General features: G+C 44.8%; 1 protein-coding gene across 2 annotated transcripts in view; it reads left to right on the top strand.

The window, feature by feature from the left end:
- Nucleotides 1–5,406, top strand: part of LOC142818053 (steroid 17-alpha-hydroxylase/17,20 lyase-like) — a 31,402-nt gene extending 25,996 nt beyond the window's left edge. For both annotated transcript variants that reach the window (XM_075896269.1, XM_075896275.1), the window contains exons 8-10: nucleotides 892–996; nucleotides 1,814–1,945; nucleotides 3,509–5,406. In XM_075896269.1, the coding sequence (XP_075752384.1) occupies nucleotides 892–996; nucleotides 1,814–1,945; nucleotides 3,509–3,861 (590 nt within the window). In that variant the 3' untranslated portion in view covers nucleotides 3,862–5,406. The remainder of the gene's footprint in view (nucleotides 1–891; nucleotides 997–1,813; nucleotides 1,946–3,508) is intronic.
- The last annotated feature ends 14,876 nt before the right edge of the window (nucleotides 5,407–20,282 follow it).

Genomic DNA, 20,282 nt, shown 5'->3' with positions numbered 1-20,282 from the left:
TGATGTCTCGACTGAGTCAAACACCTGCTTACTATCTATGAAGATAGGGTTGGTTGTACACTGCGCATTTCTCTATCACCTGATTGATAGTATGAATGTGGTCTATTGTGGAGTTGCCTGCGCGAAATTCTGCTTGATCTTTTGGTTGATTGAAATCCAGTGCCGTCCTAATTCTATTGTCTATTATTTTTGTAAATACCTTGTAGAGAACGGACAATAAGCTGATAGGCCTGTATTTTTGAGGTCCTTGACGTCTCTTTTCTTATGAATTGAGATGATGTTCGCGTTTTTCTAAGGTTCTGGTGCCTCTCTCATCAAGAGACACTTCTTATTTAAACGTGGCCAGTTTCTCTAAACGAATCTCTCTGCCATCTTTTAGCGGGTCTATTGTTACGTTATTTTCACAGGTGACTTTGCCTCTTTGAATTCCTTTTAGAGATTTTGTTACTTCCCCAGTCGTTACTGGTAGGATGTCGGATTCTTCTGGGCTATTACTGCTTCTTACGGTATCAGTAGTGTAATCAGTAGTGTAACTAGCGTCATCAGTGCAAAACAACACAGCGTCATATTCTCAAGTACTTTAAATATTGTTGTAACTCATTTAGTGAGCATCTATCATTGGCGTTCGTGTTGAAATAGCAGCTTTTGATGTCTTCAAGACTTCATGTTTTAATTGTATAATTTATTTGTACTTCGCAAAAAACATTACTTTCGATATGCGTACCCGACAGTGAATTAACTGTCTTCAATAAGCAATGTGTGTGTGTGTGTGGGGGGGGGGGGGGGGATGTGTATTTTGAGTGAATTCATACATGACCATGAGAATGTTTTCTGAGGGAGTACCAAGCTGCGCTAAGTACCTTTCATATGCCAACTTATGGTTCTTCCTAGCTGGATCCGATACATCTACAGGTACACTGCAGTGGCTTCTGCTACACATGACAAAAGAACCCAGCATTCAAACTAGGATCCAAAAAGAAATAGAAGACAACATTGGTAAGAGAACTCTCCGACCAGTTCTTTCCTTCTTTTCATCTCAATAACTTCTCCTCAGTTCTCAGTCAAACCATAGTTGAGGCCCGCAGACCCCAGTTGCTAGAAATCGCATCGGCGTTATCCACACCTAAGCCATATTGTCAACCCCTCCTATCAAAAAAGCTTCTGCTGCGTCACGTTCAATCACTCACGCGTTCATCGTCTATGTGTCGTCTATGCATCGTCTATGTGCCTTCTCGGAGGCAATGGCAGTTTTCATATTACTTGCAGCTATCACTTTAACAGTGTCCTTATGCACCCCTGTGACATCGCAATAGCCTTGTCTCTTCATAAAGATTGATTGATTGATTGATTGATTGATTGATTGATTGATTGATTGATTGATTGATTGATTGATTGATTGATTGATTGATTGATTGATTGATTGATTGATTGATTGATTGATTGATTGATTGATTGATTGATTGATTGATTGATTGAAACCATGACACTCCGTAGTTACATGATGGCAATCGTGTGCATAACGTTCTGCGCTCTTGAAAGTGTAATATGCTATACACACGTGACTTTTCGCTGTATGTGCAAGTCCCGTTTGCGCAACCGTAGGAGCGCACATGAATAGGCACACTCGTAAGTAAATCCTAATCCCCCGCTTAAATCCGTCACCAAGCTATCCAAAATGCTATTTGCGTATTGAGACGCCACCACTGAAGCTGGTTGTGTCTGCTCACAGTGACCTCGTAGTAATTTTACCCGCTTGGGTGCACCATACGTATGTTGGCTTATCCACAAATCCTTTCAATTTGTATGTGCTAAGGGAGCGTGCCACCTGTGTACGGAGACCGTGAGAAGCTTCCTTTCACCGTGGCTTGCCTGCTGGAGACGCTGAGGATGCACCCCGCGGCGCCCCTTGGATTACCTCATAACACAACCACTGGCACTCGAGTCGGTGAGTGCTAGTTTAATCAGACAAATTAGCAAATAGCGAATAAAAAATGAAAAAAAATCACAGCATATCAATGAAGTCAATCATGACGAGTGGGCGAAGCTCCAGGGGATTATTCGGGTAACTGTTAATCCACTAAACACTGCCTACTCGAACATGCAAATGAGCAACAACCCGTCTATACAGTATATACAATGTTGTTTCATTGGTTTTATTGTGGTGGGCACTTCGTTTTCCCTTCAGTGAGACTGCCTTACGATCACTAAAACGATGAACCAAGAGTTCTTTGGATAGAATGTAAGCTGAAGTTCGCCTAGACGAGGTATATACACGTCTCCATGGTTGTGCTTGGTTGTTTGTAGCCATATGAAATGCATCTCAGAGCATATCGCGATGTTATATGCTGCACAAGCCAGTTCATGGTATCTAAATTCAAGTCGCCAGCCTGGATCAGCTTGCCAACATTCCCGTGGCGTGCCAGCTTCGCAGGCGACAGCGCATTCACGTTCGTTTTCATGACAAAAAGATAATGTGCTGTTTGGAACGCGCTTATTCTTCACCGTCATCAGCCACAGCACGACGTAAACATAATGGCTGTGTAATGTGTAGCGGTTGCCTCGCTCATCGGCACAATCATGAATTGCATAGAGGCATGGTGGGTGTTTTATTGTCAGCATCTTCGTCATGACGTATAGCGAGTACTGTGCATGTGCTGTGCCATTCTGGTAGAAAAGTAATGTGTGGTGCGCAACGCGCTTGTGCTCCGTCGTCATCGTCATCTATAGATCACTGCAGACATGGCTCCACTATAAGGAGCTTCGTCCCTAAAAACCTTTTTGTTTTCTATTGACTTTCTCTTGTAATATTTGTCTTGAGGATTGAATGCCGTATTCAAAACTCTTCTAGGACCAGGTTCCCAAAGCGTTTTCACCCATAACGTTCATTTGGAGTAAGACTATTACCATCACTAATAATATATATCTCATTATTGGCTTTATAAAATAGCTATATTTGAATGCAAGAACTTTAACGAAAACTTTCTGCAGCTTACATTCGCCAACAATTCACCGCATTTCTCGTTATTGCACTTACGTCAGGAAATCAATATGTTAAGCATGAAGTGTTTAGTGCTACCACCACGGCGACAGAAAAAAAAATAATTCTGTGACACTCAATATGATGACGCCTTCACTGTTCCCATGGCACATCATTACATGTTGTAGATGACTAATTGCCAGTGAACACGTTCTAACTCATCTTGGTAGCTAAACTACAACGCATTTCGTTACATCCGCATAGACGTAAACCTACCACGAACTCAACCATTGAAAGCAACTACAGGACCTGTCTGATAGCAACTGTTGAAGCAGTTACAGGCACTTGTAATATTCTGAATGATATCGTGTGTGTGGTGGTGCTTATATGGGAGCACGCTGCATTGCGTAAAATAAACGACACGCGTACCGAGGCTTATGCAGTTCTAGTGATTATAGTGGGCCTGTCGAGTCATGCCAGAACGAGACAGCAGATAGCCAAGCGCTTTAACAAGTATGCCGGGTTTCGCAGGAAAGTGGGACATACCCAAGGACACGGGCATGCTGTACAACATCTACGCCGTGCACCATGACCCAGAGAACTGGGAGAAACCCGAGGAGTTCCGTCCAGAACGGTTCCTGGATCCTGTGACGGGCAAAGTGCGCACTGACACCGGTCCTTTGATCACCTTCGGCCAGGGAGCCCGAAGCTGCCCAGGAGAGAAGCTAGCTCACGCCGACATGTTCTATATTCTCGTCCGACTCTTGCAGAGGCTCAGAGTCAGCGCGCCTAACGGTTCCTCACATGCGAACTTGAACGGAAATGGATCGAGCTTGTTTTTACACCCTGTGCCGCAAGACATTGTATACACTAGAAGAATTTAAACACATTTCTGGTTACGTACAAACAGTTGCTAGAAGAATGGCCGCTCAACACAAAAGTGTACAAGGACAATGTTGACACCCCGACGTGACTTTAAAATAATTGTTTATGAACAGGACAGTCGGAAGTGCTCCGAATGCCCTATTCTGTGCTAGAACGCATATATCATCTAGAAATCGTACTAGCGATCTACTATGTTTTGTTTTTCGGGACTAGTTACGTGCTGCTACTCGACAATATTAAACGCTCAGATTTCGCCGTCATGCGAGAACCGATTGGGAAATTTCAGCTTAAGCTTCGATCCGCCTCACTGGAACAGTGACTATACGGTGTTCCGCTGCGTCCGGGTTCAAACCCGTTCATGGTGGTCGTATTTCAATGGATGCGAAATGGTAGAGACTCGTGTACTGTGTGATTTCCGTGGTGCAGGTTAAAAAACACCAGGTGGTCTGAATTGCTGTAGCCCTCCAAAGGCATCTCTGAAAAGCATCTTGTGATTTTAAAAAGTAAAACTGCAGATATTCCGATATATCAATATATTAGTCTAAGCATCGACAACAGAAACTGCGATACCGAATGCACTCATGCAGTGCTCAGTTTTATTCACTCCCCAAGGCTGGTATACCTATGGTCAGTTTATGAAAAGTCACTCAAGACTCGTGAAAAAAAAAGTGTCATTTTTTTTTTCAGTAGGCTCCTCGTCATCCTGCACAAAAGTGTTACAGTCACTTATTTATGCTTTAATTTCAGTAAATTGAGAGCTTGAAGGGTTCTACCTGTTGTCATTTGCATGTCCACAAAATGTTTCTTTTTTTTGCATTCGGTCATTTAAATAAAACGTAGCAGTTATTTTCACACACATGTTGCTATACTTTTGGATACTTTACTACACTTGACTCAAGTTGGCTGCTTTTTGGCCAGTTTCTTTTCTTTATTTTTCCTTCAGTTTCTTAAATGTATTTTACTCTTCCGACATAAAAACTCTGTTTAAATGCTTAGCTAATATCACTGTTGTATATACAAAATAATGACGCAAACGCACAGAATACTCGGCTGGACTTGTATGTGTAATCCTGCTTTTGACGGCGACCCGTTGAAAGTGCTTTACTGTGGCGACTGCCACGCATAGCGGAGGCGAGAGTACTTAATTTCTTTTTTGCGTATGTTTTGTTGCGATTATTATTGGAATAAACTGACAAGTGATGTTGTAACTGTGCGTGATTACGACACGTTCGTTAGCAAATTAAAGGAGATGTGGAATGTAAAACTGTAAGATTTTGTAGCTTTCTTTTGCTTAGTCTAGTGCCTGTATTACATCAGTTATCGCATCCCTCGTATCATGCCTTACCGAGTGCTGCATTGCATTACTATGTTTTCGTTTATATGAACTTTTGCTTTTCGCATTTACCTTTATATTTTTCATGTTCTGTGTAAGCATTTCTATTGGGAACATAACGCTTCAGTATTGTAACTAACACCCCCCTATGTAATGCCCACATGGGCCCTTAGAGTATATCAGTAAATAAATAAATAATTTTATGACATCAGCGAGGTCGTTACAAAGATTGCTTAAATTTAATGGCTTCATAATTTCTCTCAATCAGACCACCTTTGTTTTTTTTTTCTTTTTCTTTTTCAGTGCTCCGAACATCTGCACGCATGGTTGGGGCTTCCTAGTTGTTGTAATAGTGTTTCAACTAAATGCACGTAACTCTAAAGTTCAGTGCAAACAGTGCCATAATAGGGCCACCACGCCCTCATTACGATAATCATGACAGGCATCTCATGTAAAACGTGACTCTATGCTGCGCTCATAGCACGCTCGCGGCTGTACCGCTAGCTCCACATATAACAAATTTGGTATCAAGTAACATGAATAGACGATGAAGGTAAATGACACGCCTAGACAGAATAATCATGATATGCGTGTCATGTAAAACATGACTACATGCTACGCTCATAGCGCACTCTCGACCGTTTCACTAGCTCCACATATACCAAATTTAGTATGACATGGCGTGAATAGATGACGAATGTAAATGACACGTCCAAACATAATAATTATGACATGCGTGTCATGTAAAAATTGCCTACATGCTACGCTCATAGCGTGCTCACGACTGTTTTGCTAGTTCCCATTAACAAAACTTAGTGTCACGTGACGTGAATAGACGACAAGGTAAATAACACATCCGAACCTGATAATCATGACATGGAAGTCAGCTATGGCATAATTTACATCCACCTCAAAACGTTGTTCTGATTTTAAAGTGACCTATCATTCTTTCTCACTCGTGCTTCGCATATCATCGATTCCCACCGTACGTGGGATCTGCCAATTTTTTTTAACCACTGTAACTTCAAAACAGACTTGCGGTGGCAGCACAAGAGGTACGAATCACCCGAATCCCGAGATAAACGCGCCCACGAATGAGCGACCACACCTGAGAACATCTATAGGGACTTTGATCATACCATGGAAGAAGTGTGTTTTGAATAGCAGCTACTTCTGCTAACTCCGGCATATTTCAGTTGTAATTTAAGTCTGTTGATCAGTTTTCGCTGCTCCCTTGGAGGGGATGGATGTAGACCACCCCGGGCGCCTGCCGGCACCAGCGGCGTCAGCGGCGGCCGCCTCCAGGAAGCGGATGGGACAAGCGAGTGACAGCGACAGTGAAGATACTCATGCTTACTATCTCAGCAGTGAGGACTTCTCAGATGACGGTTTCCAACCTGTACTGAGCCGCAAGGCGAAGAGAAGGAACATGAGGACATCCTCATCCTCAACTATTCAAACTGTAAGTGAACCGCCGAAATCGAACCCTTATACCATCCTGTTTCTGCCTGCACTTCCTACTGTCAGCATGAAACGCCTTAACAGATAGTCTGTGTCGAGGTCTCTGGAAACGCTCGTGCCAAATGAGATCACGGACATAAGAGTGAACGCCAGAAAAAATATACTGGCTGTGGACGTTTTGCACGCAAGTGCGTTGGGCGTTCTGCGCAGTGTAACTGACTTGGACGGCAACCAGGTGCGCTCTCATGTTCCCTTGGGATGTGATGTAGTAACCGGCGTGATCTACGACATTGATATCGCTATTTCTAATAATGACTTACAACTTCTCGTCAAGTCAACAACTGATACTCCTATTGTTGATGTCACCCGGCTAGGCAAGTCTCGCTGTGTGAAGATTGCGTTTAAGAGCACATCACTCCCCTCTCATGTGAAGGTGGGGTACTTCAGACATGCTGTGCGGCCTTTCATTCCAAAGCCTCTTCAGTGCCGTAAATGCATGAAACTTGGACATGTGAGCAGCGTCTGCGAGAATTCGGTGGTATGCCACCGCTGCGCCGAGCACCATGAAGCGGATAAGCGCGTCGCAACTGTCAAGAAATGCTCTAATTGCAATCGATCCCATGAAGCCACATCGAAGGACTGCCCGCGGATTCAGAAGGAAATTGCCATCTTGAAGGAGATGGTGCGCGATCACTCATCTCATCGAGAAGCCGCAGCTAAAGTCAGAAGGCGTCGTTCACGTCGACGTCGGTCTTCGAGGACGCCCGCTACCTCCTCGACACGTTTGCGTGATCCCTCATCAGTACCACCTCCTTTGCCTCCCAGACCACATGCCGTGGGAAAGGCTGTAAAGGACAAAGCCAGTGAGCATACCCTAACTGCGACAGAGTGGCCTGCACTTCAAAGGGAAGCAGCATCAAGCGAACCGAAGGAGTTTCATGACGGCCAGTCCGCGCTCCCGGTTCGAGATCTTGCCAACCAAGACAAGCAAGTGACTGCAATCGTCCCGGTTCGAGATCTTTCCAACCAAGACAGGCAAGTGACTGCAATCGTGCAATCATTAATTGCCACGATTCGCACGCTACTGAGCAGCATACAATCTTCGTCTGCTAAGAGTGCACTGCAAATACTAGATGCACTGAATCCAGTTCTTGCTAACTTCGTATAAGCACAATGGCTCAACAAAATCTCATCTTCCGCGCTGAAGTTAAAAGTGCGTCGATTTTTCAGTGGAATGCCAGAGGCATGAAGTCCCGTATCTCGGACTTTCGCCAATTTGTTCGGGCCAATCAATTCCCTATACTTGTCATATGTGAACCAAACGTATCAACGCCTTATAGATTGTCCGGTTATGAAGCTTTTTGTTCAGCCGCTTGCGAAGAACGAAGCAAAGTAATTGTTTACGTTCGCACAGACTTGACTTATCTTTCGCACCCAATAAGTTCAAATGACGACAATCAGTACGTGTGTCTTCGTGTAAAGAAGAATGCAGTTTCGTTCACACTTATTGGTGGATATATATCTCCGTCATCGCGATTTGACTGCGCCAGATTAAAAGACATCCTAATGAGAACTGATGGGCCTTGGATCATCACCGGTGACTTCAACGCCCATCACATGCTTTGGGGGAGCACTAGGATGAATGCCAGGGGCCGGAACATTGTTACATTCGCTTCCAATTACGACCTTTTCATCATGAACGATGGTGTCCCCACATATCTGCGGGGTCTCACGTATGGCAGTTGCCTTGACCTGACATTGGTGTCACGGTGCTTCTCTCACAAAGTTAAGTGGTTTTGCGATATTGAGACTCATGGGAGTGATCACATAGCCACCTACGTGACGATCGATGGTATCATAAAAAATTTCTCTTCCGGTATTGCAATTGGCACTGACTGGTCGATGTTTGCATCGCGTATTGAGAACGCTTGCCAAGAAGGCCTCGCCTGCAGCCTGGAAAATACCATAGCGGAAGCTATGCAAGCGTCCAAATGAAAATTACCATTTTTGTCTAAAATAACACAGTTTGACATCAAACTGGAAAAATTACGAGCTATATGAAGGCGTGCTGAACGACGATACAGACGCTCAAGACCAATTTACGATCTGGGGGAAGCAGGGCGGCTCCAGAAAAAGATTCAACGACGCATTTACAAACTGGAGAGCGAACGCTGGAAAGCATTCTGCGAATCTCTAGACCCTCATAAACCGCTGTCATATATCTGGAGAACAGTTCGTGGTCTTCGCTCCTCTCCGCAACAACGGCACCCTTTTAAAGCTTTGGCACTCCATCATGGAAAAACCGAACTCGAGGTGGCTGAAGAATTTTGCACGAGAGTTGCCGGGAATATTATGAACGAGAGCATCGACGCCATGATCGTTCCTGAGACGCGATTACCAGAAATGGACATTCCGTTCACCATGGAAGAACTGGAAGGTGCGTTAGTCGCTCCTAAGCGCATGTCATCGCCAGGTCCTGATGGTATTACTTATAGTGCGTTGGGACACCTCGGACAAAAAGCCAGAAAAGAACTTTTAACATGCTTCAACAACTCCTGGCTCAGCGTCAGTGTTCCCCGAGAATAGAAAATAAGTCGATTAATACCACTTTTGAAATCGGGAAAATCACCATTGGATTTGACAGCGTATCGCCCTATTGCCCTCGCAAGCTGCCTCGGAAAAGTGATGGAAAGAATGGTTTTATTTCGTCTCGAGTGGTACTTGGAACGATACACCAAATACCCTTCTTGCATGGCAGGCTTTCGTCGGGGCCGCTCCTCCATTGACTGTGTCCTTGACTTATCGACATTTGTTCAACAAGAAAAAAGTCGCAAGCGCATATCAGTGGCAATCTTTCTTGACGTGAAGGGTGCATATGATAATGTAGCTCACGATGCCATCCTCACTTCTCTCGCAGCAATGGACATTGGTGGACGAATGTTTCAATGGATAAAAGATTATATAACTGGCAGGGGTTTCTTTGTACAAACATATGAGGGTACAACTGCCCAACATTACACCTACTGCAGAGTACCTCAGGGAGGTGTTTTAAGCCCCACATTGTTCAATGTAGCCCTCATTGGTCTGGTGAAGGTTCTGCCAAAGTCGGTGTGCCTATTTATATACGCCGATAATATTTGCCTCTGGAGTGCTGCAGTTACTCGCCCTCAGGTGCGTGCACGAATACAGTGGGGAGCAACCCTCACAGCAGCCTACCTTCAGAAACCAGGCCTAAATATATCAACTGTGAAGTGCGCGTTGATGGCGTTTACACGCAAACCAATGACGCCATACCCTGTTTACATCAATGGGCAGAGTGTCAAATACGCACGGACGCATCGTTTCCTGGGCATAATAATCGACAGAAGTCTTTCGTGGAGTCCACATTGTGCGTACTTGAAGAAGAGACTGCTATCTATTGTGCATATCATGAAATTCTTGTGCGGTAAAGCATGGGGAACTTCTGTGGCCTCCATGCTACAGCTGTACAGGGCCCTATTTCTGGGTCTATTGCTCTACAACTTGCCGGTACTGACTAACACTTGCAAATCGAATACTCATTCATTGGAGAGTTTGCAGGGTCAGGCACTGCGTGTCTGCCTAAGACTGCCCCGATGCGCTTCTACTTATGCCAAAATCATGCTTGCCAAAGACCATCCGGTCAGGACATATATAGTTGTGGATTGCCTCAGAGCCCACATTTGACATGCTAGCCGTGTCCCCGACCACCACTTGGCCCTTCTACCTTCCGGAAGACCACGTGCTACGTTTTCAGACGTCATAGCCAAGCACCTAAACAGCATTCCATCAGGATATACGCCAGCTGCGAGAACGGCATGTCTTTTGTGGGGCCTCGACCAGCCCCAAGTACGTCTAGAAATTCCGGGAATCAAAAAGAAAAGCAGTCACTCCAGAGTAGCATTGAAGCAAGCAACGCTGCTATTATTACATGAGTTGTACTTAGACCGAACGCAGGTATACACTGATGGGTCCGTCTCGTCCAGCAGCTCATCAGGTGCCGCTGTAATTCCGGCTGCAGAAATGACAATCAAGTTTAAGTTGTCGCATATGACTACATCTACGGCATCAGAGCTTGCTGCTATAAGGGCTGCTTTACAATATCTCGTTCAAGAACGTCCAGGAAAATGGGTCATATTCTGTGATTCGAAGGCAGCGCTTCAGAGTTTGCAGTCTGCCATGCGTAGGAGGAGTCATGGCCAACTGGTACAAGAAATAAGACATTGCCATCATGAAGCTCTAGCACGAGGGCATGATATTATATATCAATGGCTGCCTGGACATATCGGTATTACCGGAAATCAATTAGCCGATGATGCAGCCTGCTCAGCCCATGAAGAAACCCGTGTAGTCCCGATTCCTCTATCAAGGAATGATGCAGCAAGACAACTTTACCTGCAGGCTCGAGATCTCACACGCACGTTCTGGTCGTCTACCAGCTTCCAAAGGTGTCAATTTCATGAACTGGATCCTTCGCTCAAGCTAAAACTACCATCACAACTTTCCCGCTCTGATGCGACACTGTTATGCCGCCTTTGGTTGGGTGTTGCATTTACAAAGGTGTACTCCTTCCGCATTGGCATGGCAGACACTCCTACATGCGACTACTGCGGAGCTGAAGAGACCATCGAACACGTTTTGTGCAGCTGCGCTTGCTACGACACACAGCGATGCCAGCTCCGGATGGTTTTGAATCAACTTGACCCCGGACCATTTTGTGTGCAGAAGATACTAGGACCTTGGGCATCTGCCTCAGTTGCGCAGAAAGCAACTAAAGCACTGCTAATTTACCTAAAGTCAACAAACCTGAGCGACCGCCTGTAGACTGTGTGTGCTCCCCGAGTGTGCTCGTGAATGTGTGTACCTTCTCATCTTTCTGCAACCTCTTTTCTCCCCTTTATCCCTTCCCCAGTGCAGGGTAGCAAACCGGATGTGCGTCTGGTTAACCTCCCTGCCTTTCCTTGCATCTTTATCTCTCTCTCTCTCTTGATCATACCATGTGGAGGCGCACTCCCGTCGCACCCTTAGAGCACGCGCCCAACGCGCGACTCTCGTGCCGTCTCGCTGTTGATGATGAGAATACGCAGAAGTTGCTGAGCTCGGACGACCGCGAACATGGTGCATATAATGCTATATTTTATATGCAACATGTATAGTGCAATATGGTGCATAAAACTAACATGGGGAAAATGAAGAGCTTGCCGTTAACAAGCTTAGCTATGTGCACCTTGTGATCCAGTGGTTTACGCCGCATGCTGTAAAGCGAGAGGTCACTAATTCGACGCCCCTCTAAACAGCTTTTTAGGGGTGAAGCTCCTTGAAGCGGCACCCGTTCGTTCCTCGTAGTAGTCGTAGTCAAGTCGTAGTGTGTAACCAGTCTTACGTTTTGACCTGCAAGGTGGTGCCGGTGGGAGATTTCTCCTGTGCGTTGTTGAACAATAAAAAATTCGCAGCATGCGCGTTAACTAAAAACCGAATTCTCCTGTCTCGCATTCCTCATTAGTAGCCATTGGCATGTACATTGAGCACTATCTGACAAGAAAGGGTTGCTACGTTATACTCGCTGGGTGTAACCTCCTTGGTTTTAGAAAGGTTTAGCGAGCGTTGGGCCACAGTGCCATGAATACAATGAAGTATTATATATCATGAACTCGAGGTGGTTAATGGTGGGAAGTAGACACGAAGCGCAAGCCGTAAGAAAGTAAAAGCCGAATTTTCCCGTCTCTCGTTCCCCATTAGCAGCCATTGGCATGTACATTGAGCACTATCTGACAAGAAAGGGTTGCTACGTTATACTCCCTGGGCGTAACCTCCTTGGTTTTAGAAAGGTTTAGCGAGCGTTGAGCCGCAGTGCCATGAATTGAATACAGTGGACTAGTATATACTATAAACTCGAGGTGGTTAAAGATGGGAAGTAGATACGAAGCGCAAGCCGTAAGAAAGTAAAAGCCGAATTCTCCTGTCTCTCATTTCCCATTAGCAGCCGTTGGCATGTACATTGAGCACTATCTGACAAGAAAGGGTTGCTAAGTTATACTCGCTGGGCGTAACCTCCTTGGTTTTATAAAGGTTTAGCGAGCGTTGAGCCGCAGTGCCATGAATTGAATACAGTGGACTAGTATATACCATGAACTCGAGGTGGTTAAAGGTGGGAAGTGGACACGAAGCGCAAGTCGTAAGAAAGTGTGCGTGTGCCACCTCTCGTTTAGTCCTTGTAATGTCCGCTGCATGACGGTGCTTCTATATGGGGAATATATGATGAAAAGATGCGAGATGGTGGTACTTGGAGCGTTGAATAGATGGACGAACGGACACACAGGCAGATGCATGGGCGGACGCACGGATGGCTGCACGGACGGATGGACGCATGGACGGACGCAGGGGCGGATGCATGGACGAACGCAGGGATGGACGCACAGATGAACGTGTGGACGCACGAACAGACGCACGCACGGACGGCAGATGGAAGCACGGATGGTCACACAGATGGACGCATGGGCGGACGGAAGCAAGAACGAATGAACGGACGGATGCTTCACCCCACTCTCCATCATTCACTCCGTGGATATGCTGTCATTTTGTTTTTGTTTTTTTCTTTCGTTTCTTTCTTTGCAGTTTGTTCTTATTCGTTTTAAGGCGTCATATCCTTGACACAAATATGCTGGCGGAGCCGTGGTAAAACCTGGCACAAACCACTTTCGTGCTAAAAGACACTTTGCATCTTGTGCGAGTGCATCTGAAAGTAGGGCTGGCGTTTTGATAGGTGAAATTGAATTTGTCTAGCCGACCCACCCGAGCAACCCTCGCTGGAAACGCTTGTTTTGTGGGTATTTCAGCAGAGTCCAGTGGTGGCGTTAGATTCGTCCCGAAAGAGATCACTGACAACCACCCCTTTGTGACACGAAGCTTCCAAGAAATCCGTACAGGTATTTCTCATAAATTGAAGCTTTTTAGTTGAAGAAAAATTTGTTCTGGTCCAAGGATCCAGCCCGAGACCAATGACTTCCGGTGCGGTCACCTTACCACATCAACTAACCAAGATGCCACTTGCCTCGAGGGCATCGCGTGGCGCCCCCTACGTTGTGACGTCCGTCAAAATATGCCTAGGTATATCATTTGCTGAAACACCGCATTTCCTGCGTTTTTTCCACCACGCGTCTCTCCTGCGGACACCGCACATGTTTTCCCTTGTTTTGAAGGTCATTACTGAAAGCAGGGGTACGATCTTATCATCCGGGCAAGCAAACCGCGACTCTGTGCCACCGGGGGCACCAGCGCGTCTAATTTGCATTATAAAATCATGAAATATGAGCTAAAGCTGGTACAGCTGACGCCATGAGAGACGATGCAAGTGATGTCGAGAAAACTAAAAGGTACTAATATATCATGAAATACTTCCCTCGTAAACTTAACACGTTAAAAATTGAACTTCACGCACCGCAATTTCACCCGACCTTTGCGTTCCACAACTTCTACGCAGCAAGGTGAGCAGTAGTGACGTCAAAACGATCGCAGTGCCGGCCTCTCCAATGGAGGCCCTCTTGGCCAATTGACAGCACGAGGGTGACTCAGTCAACAGGTTGGAGCACAAGGATACAGAGTATTGCAGATGAGCTCTGCGGAATCTCAGAAGGTGACGAAAGGGTTAGGAAAGGATTGATTGACAATTACCTCTTTGTATCACGAAGCCACGAGCAAAGCTGTTCCGTGAAGTCGTTTTGTCGAAATCAGCGGCATACGAAAGCGCGGAATATGACCTCAATGCCATACTCGTTGTATATAGATTTATTTGCGCCGAAAAAGGCAAAGTAATGGAACCACCCACCAACTTACATCGTCGCCGTTGTAAGTACACCAGCATTTAAATACACCGTTCACTAATGCTTGTATTTACTGTGTGTATACTAAGCCATTGGCAATAGTTATCCCCCATATATTTTGTTTTTCATTCATCATTTTCTTAGTTAACACCTTGGGGCATTTAGTCTATTGAAATATAAATAAAATAGTAAATAGAATAATAAACACTGCAAAACTAACTGTTCATATAGACCCACGACATGCCAGGCAACAAAGGGATATATGTCTTTCACCAGGTCGAAGCTACCTTGGAGGTCGAATCTAATTTTTTTTATTTCATTGCGTGCATCATGGTCTTGCAGCGTCTTCCAGGATCTCTCCACTTATTGCAAAGTGCTATTTTCTGCCGAGACTGTTGCACATCACTTTAACTTTGTGCAAATTAGTTTTCAGACCTACTCTACTACTATCCGTGTCCAGTTCAGCAATCATAAGCTGTAATTCGTCCATTGAGCTACTTATTAGGGCATGTCACCAGCAAATTGCAGGTTACTAAGATACACTCCATTAACACTTATCTCTAACTCTTCCAAATTTAGGGCCCTGCAAACCTCCTGTAAGCACGCGGTGAATAGCATTGGAGAGATCGTGTCTCCCTGCTTTACAATAGGATTCTGTCACTTTCATTAACTAGGCAGAATTAACTAGATCGTAATGGGGGAGTGGGAGGAGGTGGCTCTATTAGAATTTTTTTTCGTAAATATACCAGTTATCTGAGCACTTGAAGCAAGCAGTTGTTGCAGCAAAAACAAAGGCAGTTTGGGCCCACCTTATCTGCCCTCTTTGTTTTCTACTGATAAAATTCAGAATTGAACCATAATATCGTAAATAATCAACGACGAAAAAAACTTCAACCATTAAATCATAACTCCGTGTTTGTACATTTCGGCTGGTGCCCAAGATTGTACACAAATTATATCTTCCATACATAAGCACTCTAGACATTTGCAATAACAATGTGCATCACTGGCAGACTACTATTGTCAACTCTCAGTTAACCTAACGTCATTTTAACAAATATTCCACAATAACTAACTTTTGGAAAGTCCGCGGCGGTTTTCATTTGCATTCTTTGCAAAAACCTCTCAATTAAACGAACTTCTGAATAGTAAATATCTCAGTTGGCCCACTTGAGTTGAATGAACCTGATCGGCGGACGCGGGCTCAGTTATAGTATATGCTACTATCTAAAGGTAGCGAATACAATAACTATCGTTTGTTCAAAACCTAAGCTAACACTGCCATTTCTAAGGCGCCGCCTTTCTCGTGTACGACATATAGATCATGCCCAGGGGGGGGGGGGGGGGGGGACATGGCAATTTGGCATCTGGATTTAATAAATAACACATTGATATCAGCCTTTAGCATGACCAAATGTGGACAAATATTCTGTAACATCAGTTTGTTTCACGGTAATGTTTGACTGTATCGGGTGAATACGCGAAAGAAAAAATATTTGAGACCAGCTTTTTTTAGGAAGTGGTGGGCTACTAGCAAAAGCTTTGCGGACTGCATGTGGCCCGCGTGTTTCATACCCTTGTTATATAATGTGTCTTGAGAAGAGTAGAACAAGTTTCACATTTCATAAATTTTAGAACAGTTTCTAGACGCGATACATCAACCATCAAGATAGATGCTATTTGTGTCAATAAAAATTATTTATGGGATCTCGTGTAATATAATATTTCCTGTGGATACTCTAAGTGCTTAGCAATGTGTACGGCAGAACAAAAACAGGCGCAAAATGAAATAATTCTGTGAGTACAGAGGACGCTTCTTTTTTATTATTGTGGCATCAACTCTATCAACACTCTCGACGGCTCTCTGCCATCGGCGTGACCACAACGTTCCGTATAAAGTCCCTAGCGGTAAAAACCCCTCGCACATCGTATGTTATACTCGCCAAAAAGAGCGCGCGAGCTGGTGCAACGAAAGTGACGGAAGTAGAGGTCAAATTAGCCGCGCCCGTATCATTCGCACGGTGGGCGCATGTGATAACGTCAACTCGCATGTGAAGTCAGTCGTCGATTGCAGCTCTAGAAGAGAGCAAACGTCTACAAGGAGCGTGTAGGGACGCCAGGGAAGGGTTGGGGAAGTGTGTGGCTCGAACAGCTACTGTGAACTTAGACTACAATAGCACGATTGCGATCTCTGGTGCACACGCTGTAAAAGGCTCCCTCACTCTCCGACGTGCCGTGCTTTGAACGCGAAGACACTGGGTGAAAACCGCCTCTCTTCCTGGAGCAGCCGTATTTTCTTACCCCAGCGTTTTGTAAAGTTACCCGAAGTTGGGTCCCAAAGACATAGCAGCCAGCCTTACTTCGTATAATATTACAAGTTGTTCCTGTCGTATTTCTTTCTTCGCCCTCGCTGTGAAATCGTGACTTCAACCTTATTGTGAGCTGCAAGGTACGGGAAAAAAGTGAAGAAATACTAACTAACCCCCATTAACGTAATATGATAAAAATTGAGACTTTTTCTTCTTCTTTTGCATTTGCTTCATCACTGGCAATTTTCGCTGTAGGTGAAGTGTATACATCGCATTTTGGTCAAGTTAACGTCTTCTGAAACAACTATCTTAGTTCGCACCAAATGATGGCAGATCAATGCTAGTGAGATCTAACGCACTTCTTTGCAAGTATGAATCCCGTTAGCGGTATTTCTATTGCATAGCGGAATAGACTTTTCATTAACATTGAACTTCTCACTCTCTCTTTCTCTCAGTATTGAGATCGCTTTGAAGCAATCATGAAAAACTTTCCTTGAAGGAAACATCAACCGTCCGCTCATTTTGTTTCAGTTGCTACGCAGTTGATCAAAGACATATATCGACTTGAGCAGGGCGCACCACGTACTTAGCGTTAGCGCGAATGTTTCTGCGTGCAGCAGACAAGCGCCCCATAAGAGGGTCCCAAGATATATCACTCCGCGCCACCGCTACCCACTTCTTTGCAAGTATGAATCCCGTTAGCGCTATTTCTATTGCATAGCGGAATAGACTTTTCATTAACATTGAACTTCTCACTCTCTTTTTCTCTCAGTATTGAGATCGCTTTGAAGCAATCATGAAAAACTTTCCTTGAAGGAAACATCAACCGTCCGCTCATTTTGTTTCAGTTGCTACGCAGTTGATCAAAGACATATATCGACTTGAGCAGGGCGCACCACGTACTTAGCGTTAGCGCGAATGTTTCTGCGTGCAGCAGACAAGCGCCCCATAAGAGGGTCCCAAGATATATCTCTCCGCGCTACCGGTACCCAAACACTTGAACTTGTTACCTAAATATCACAATTTCTGCAAGTCAGCGCAAAGTTTGACTTCGGCTTTGAATATTCACCCTTATTTAAGGCCATCCACTAATGGCAGAGGGGTATCCTCATCTTCTACTTGCCTAGCATGCGTCCTGAACTCTTCAGTAATGTTCGAAGGCAAGCATTGTGTAACACTGATACCCCACTCCTTTTCTTTCTATTTTTAGATGTAGGAAACGAGGCCTCAGGGACGCTCGGTTACGTAGCAGCTGAACAGACGATATAATGTCGAGTAACGCGTCCGCATTCGGCGTGAATGAAAACAAGAAAAGAAAACGTCCGATACAACGCACGCAAAACCTTGCGCGCTCCAAATACTGGCCAAACCCTGGACATTGAGTTGACCTCGTTCACTGCGACGCAGGCTGGGGTCACGATGTCGTCTGCATAAACGCAGACACTGCTTACTTTTTCTAAGTGCGGCCATGCGCATCAGACGACACATTTCCGCGCATCTGTCACGAACGCGTGGCTTTTTTGTGCATACTTCAATATCAGCGAGGGCTTATATTGGCATTACTTCACCGAGCAAGCGTCAGTGCGTGACTGGACCCCATTGCCTTACACCGGCGAAGTCCTTGTCGGCTTATAGCAGACATGACGTCAGAGGTTCGTATAGCCGTTGCTTAACAAGTCTAGCCCTATTTAAAAGGGCCCCGCACATTGCTGTTAGCGATGTTTAATTATAAACAGACTTAGTTGAGTGTACAAAACAGCTCTGCAGACGCCTAACTTAATCTGGCAGCATGCACTACTAACATAGTACTAAAGCTAACTCTTTATCAAATGCCGCAGTGCCACAACCGTAGCCTAGATGTTTACGTCACCTTGTGGCAGCACTGCTATTTTCGGTAATGCATCCTTATGCAAGTCCAAGGAAAACAATCAACAGCATAAATAGGTCATCAGACTTTAAAATAGGACACCATACGAATGAAATGTACCCCCAAATAGCCACTCTTCGCAAAACTAGTTCACTTTTTTTTTTGCTTTCTCGTACGCCTTTCACACTCAACAAGAGAGCCTGACCCCAACTGAAATACTACTCTGGATCACACGAATCGGTAATGTTTTGATGGCAGCAGATATTAATCTGAAAAAGAAGAGAAAAGCATGTTGCCGAGTAAACACTCTGTCATTCAGTCGCATAGCCGCTGTAAGAAATGCGTGCTAGTGTCAGCAAGCGTTACAGAAGAAGAAATTGCTTTTAGTATTATCAATGCTATATCTCGCTTTATTCTTTCTTTCGACAGGTACCGAATGTCGCTTCATCGATGATAACCATTGTTTTGCTGCCATGGCTATCAAAGGCTTCTAAAATGCCACCAAACATTATATTCATTCTTGCTGATGATCTGGTTCGTATGTATGTAATTTCTAAATGAGCTTTTTTTTCTTGTATACAAACGAAAGAATATTTAAGTTTTATTTTTCTAAACGTATAAAACGAATTGCTGTGACATAGTCGAAGTATGAAGTACATAGCCGGGAAGAAGCTTCACTGAGTCATCAACGTAAGACCACAAGCGATTTATTCAACAGACACATAAAAACTTCCCTTATTCTTGCATATCTGATTTCCTAACCTATATTACTAAAAAAATTAAGATTGCAACAGAGTTTTCTATCTGTATGTTCATATCGTGCTCCTGTGGTGGTCCAGACAACTTCCTCGTGCACTGTGTCTAACCCCGTATATCCGCGCAGTGTGATTCAACCTCGCATGCGTGTACACTCCGCTTGTCAATATCTAAAAGCTCATTCACAACTGCAACTAGAGTCGATCGCGCAACTATCAAATAGCACCTTTGCCCCTGAACAACTGTTTTGGCTCAGTCACTCATGACTCTATTTTTTTAAATCGCGCGACTGCAGTCGCGAGCCTTCGAACCAATCAGGTAAGCCGCAACAGTATGCAAGTTTTTTTTTACCTGGCAGTGGCCATGCGATCGGCGACGAGACCAGACGCGAGTGCTCTGTGGAAGCCCCACGTTAATGCTTGGTGGTACGATGTACTGATAACACTAACGTGAAATCACATAGCTTGCGTCCCACCATGTTAGTTCTACAGCCCAGCTGTTTCAGTGACGTGCGAGCAAGCCGTCCCCTGTGTTATCGGTGCATTATATGCAGGTTCTTCCATCATTCATGCAAGGTGACCAGTAACTTTCCAGTGACACGGTTATCACACTAAACGTGATTAGTCCTCGCCCTTATATTGCTTTGACGTCACTTAAGCGGCCACGATGTACCCATGTTTTACATCCGTGACACAAAATGTGCAAGCTATCATTATGTCGCAAGCAGGTATGAGCAGCGCTCGCCTTGAGTTGAGGCGACTTGCTGTCGGCAGTCGCAAATGGTCCTGCAACCTACTCGCGGGTGTGAATTAGCGTTTAGTTCGTTCAGCTTACAAAAAAAAAAATACGTCAGATA

This window comes from Rhipicephalus microplus, chromosome 1 (assembly GCF_043290135.1).
Source record: "Rhipicephalus microplus isolate Deutch F79 chromosome 1, USDA_Rmic, whole genome shotgun sequence".
NCBI lineage: Eukaryota > Metazoa > Arthropoda > Arachnida > Ixodida > Ixodidae > Rhipicephalus > Rhipicephalus microplus.
Note: the sequence above shows the minus strand (reverse complement) of the source record. Positions and strands in the feature narration are given on the sequence as shown.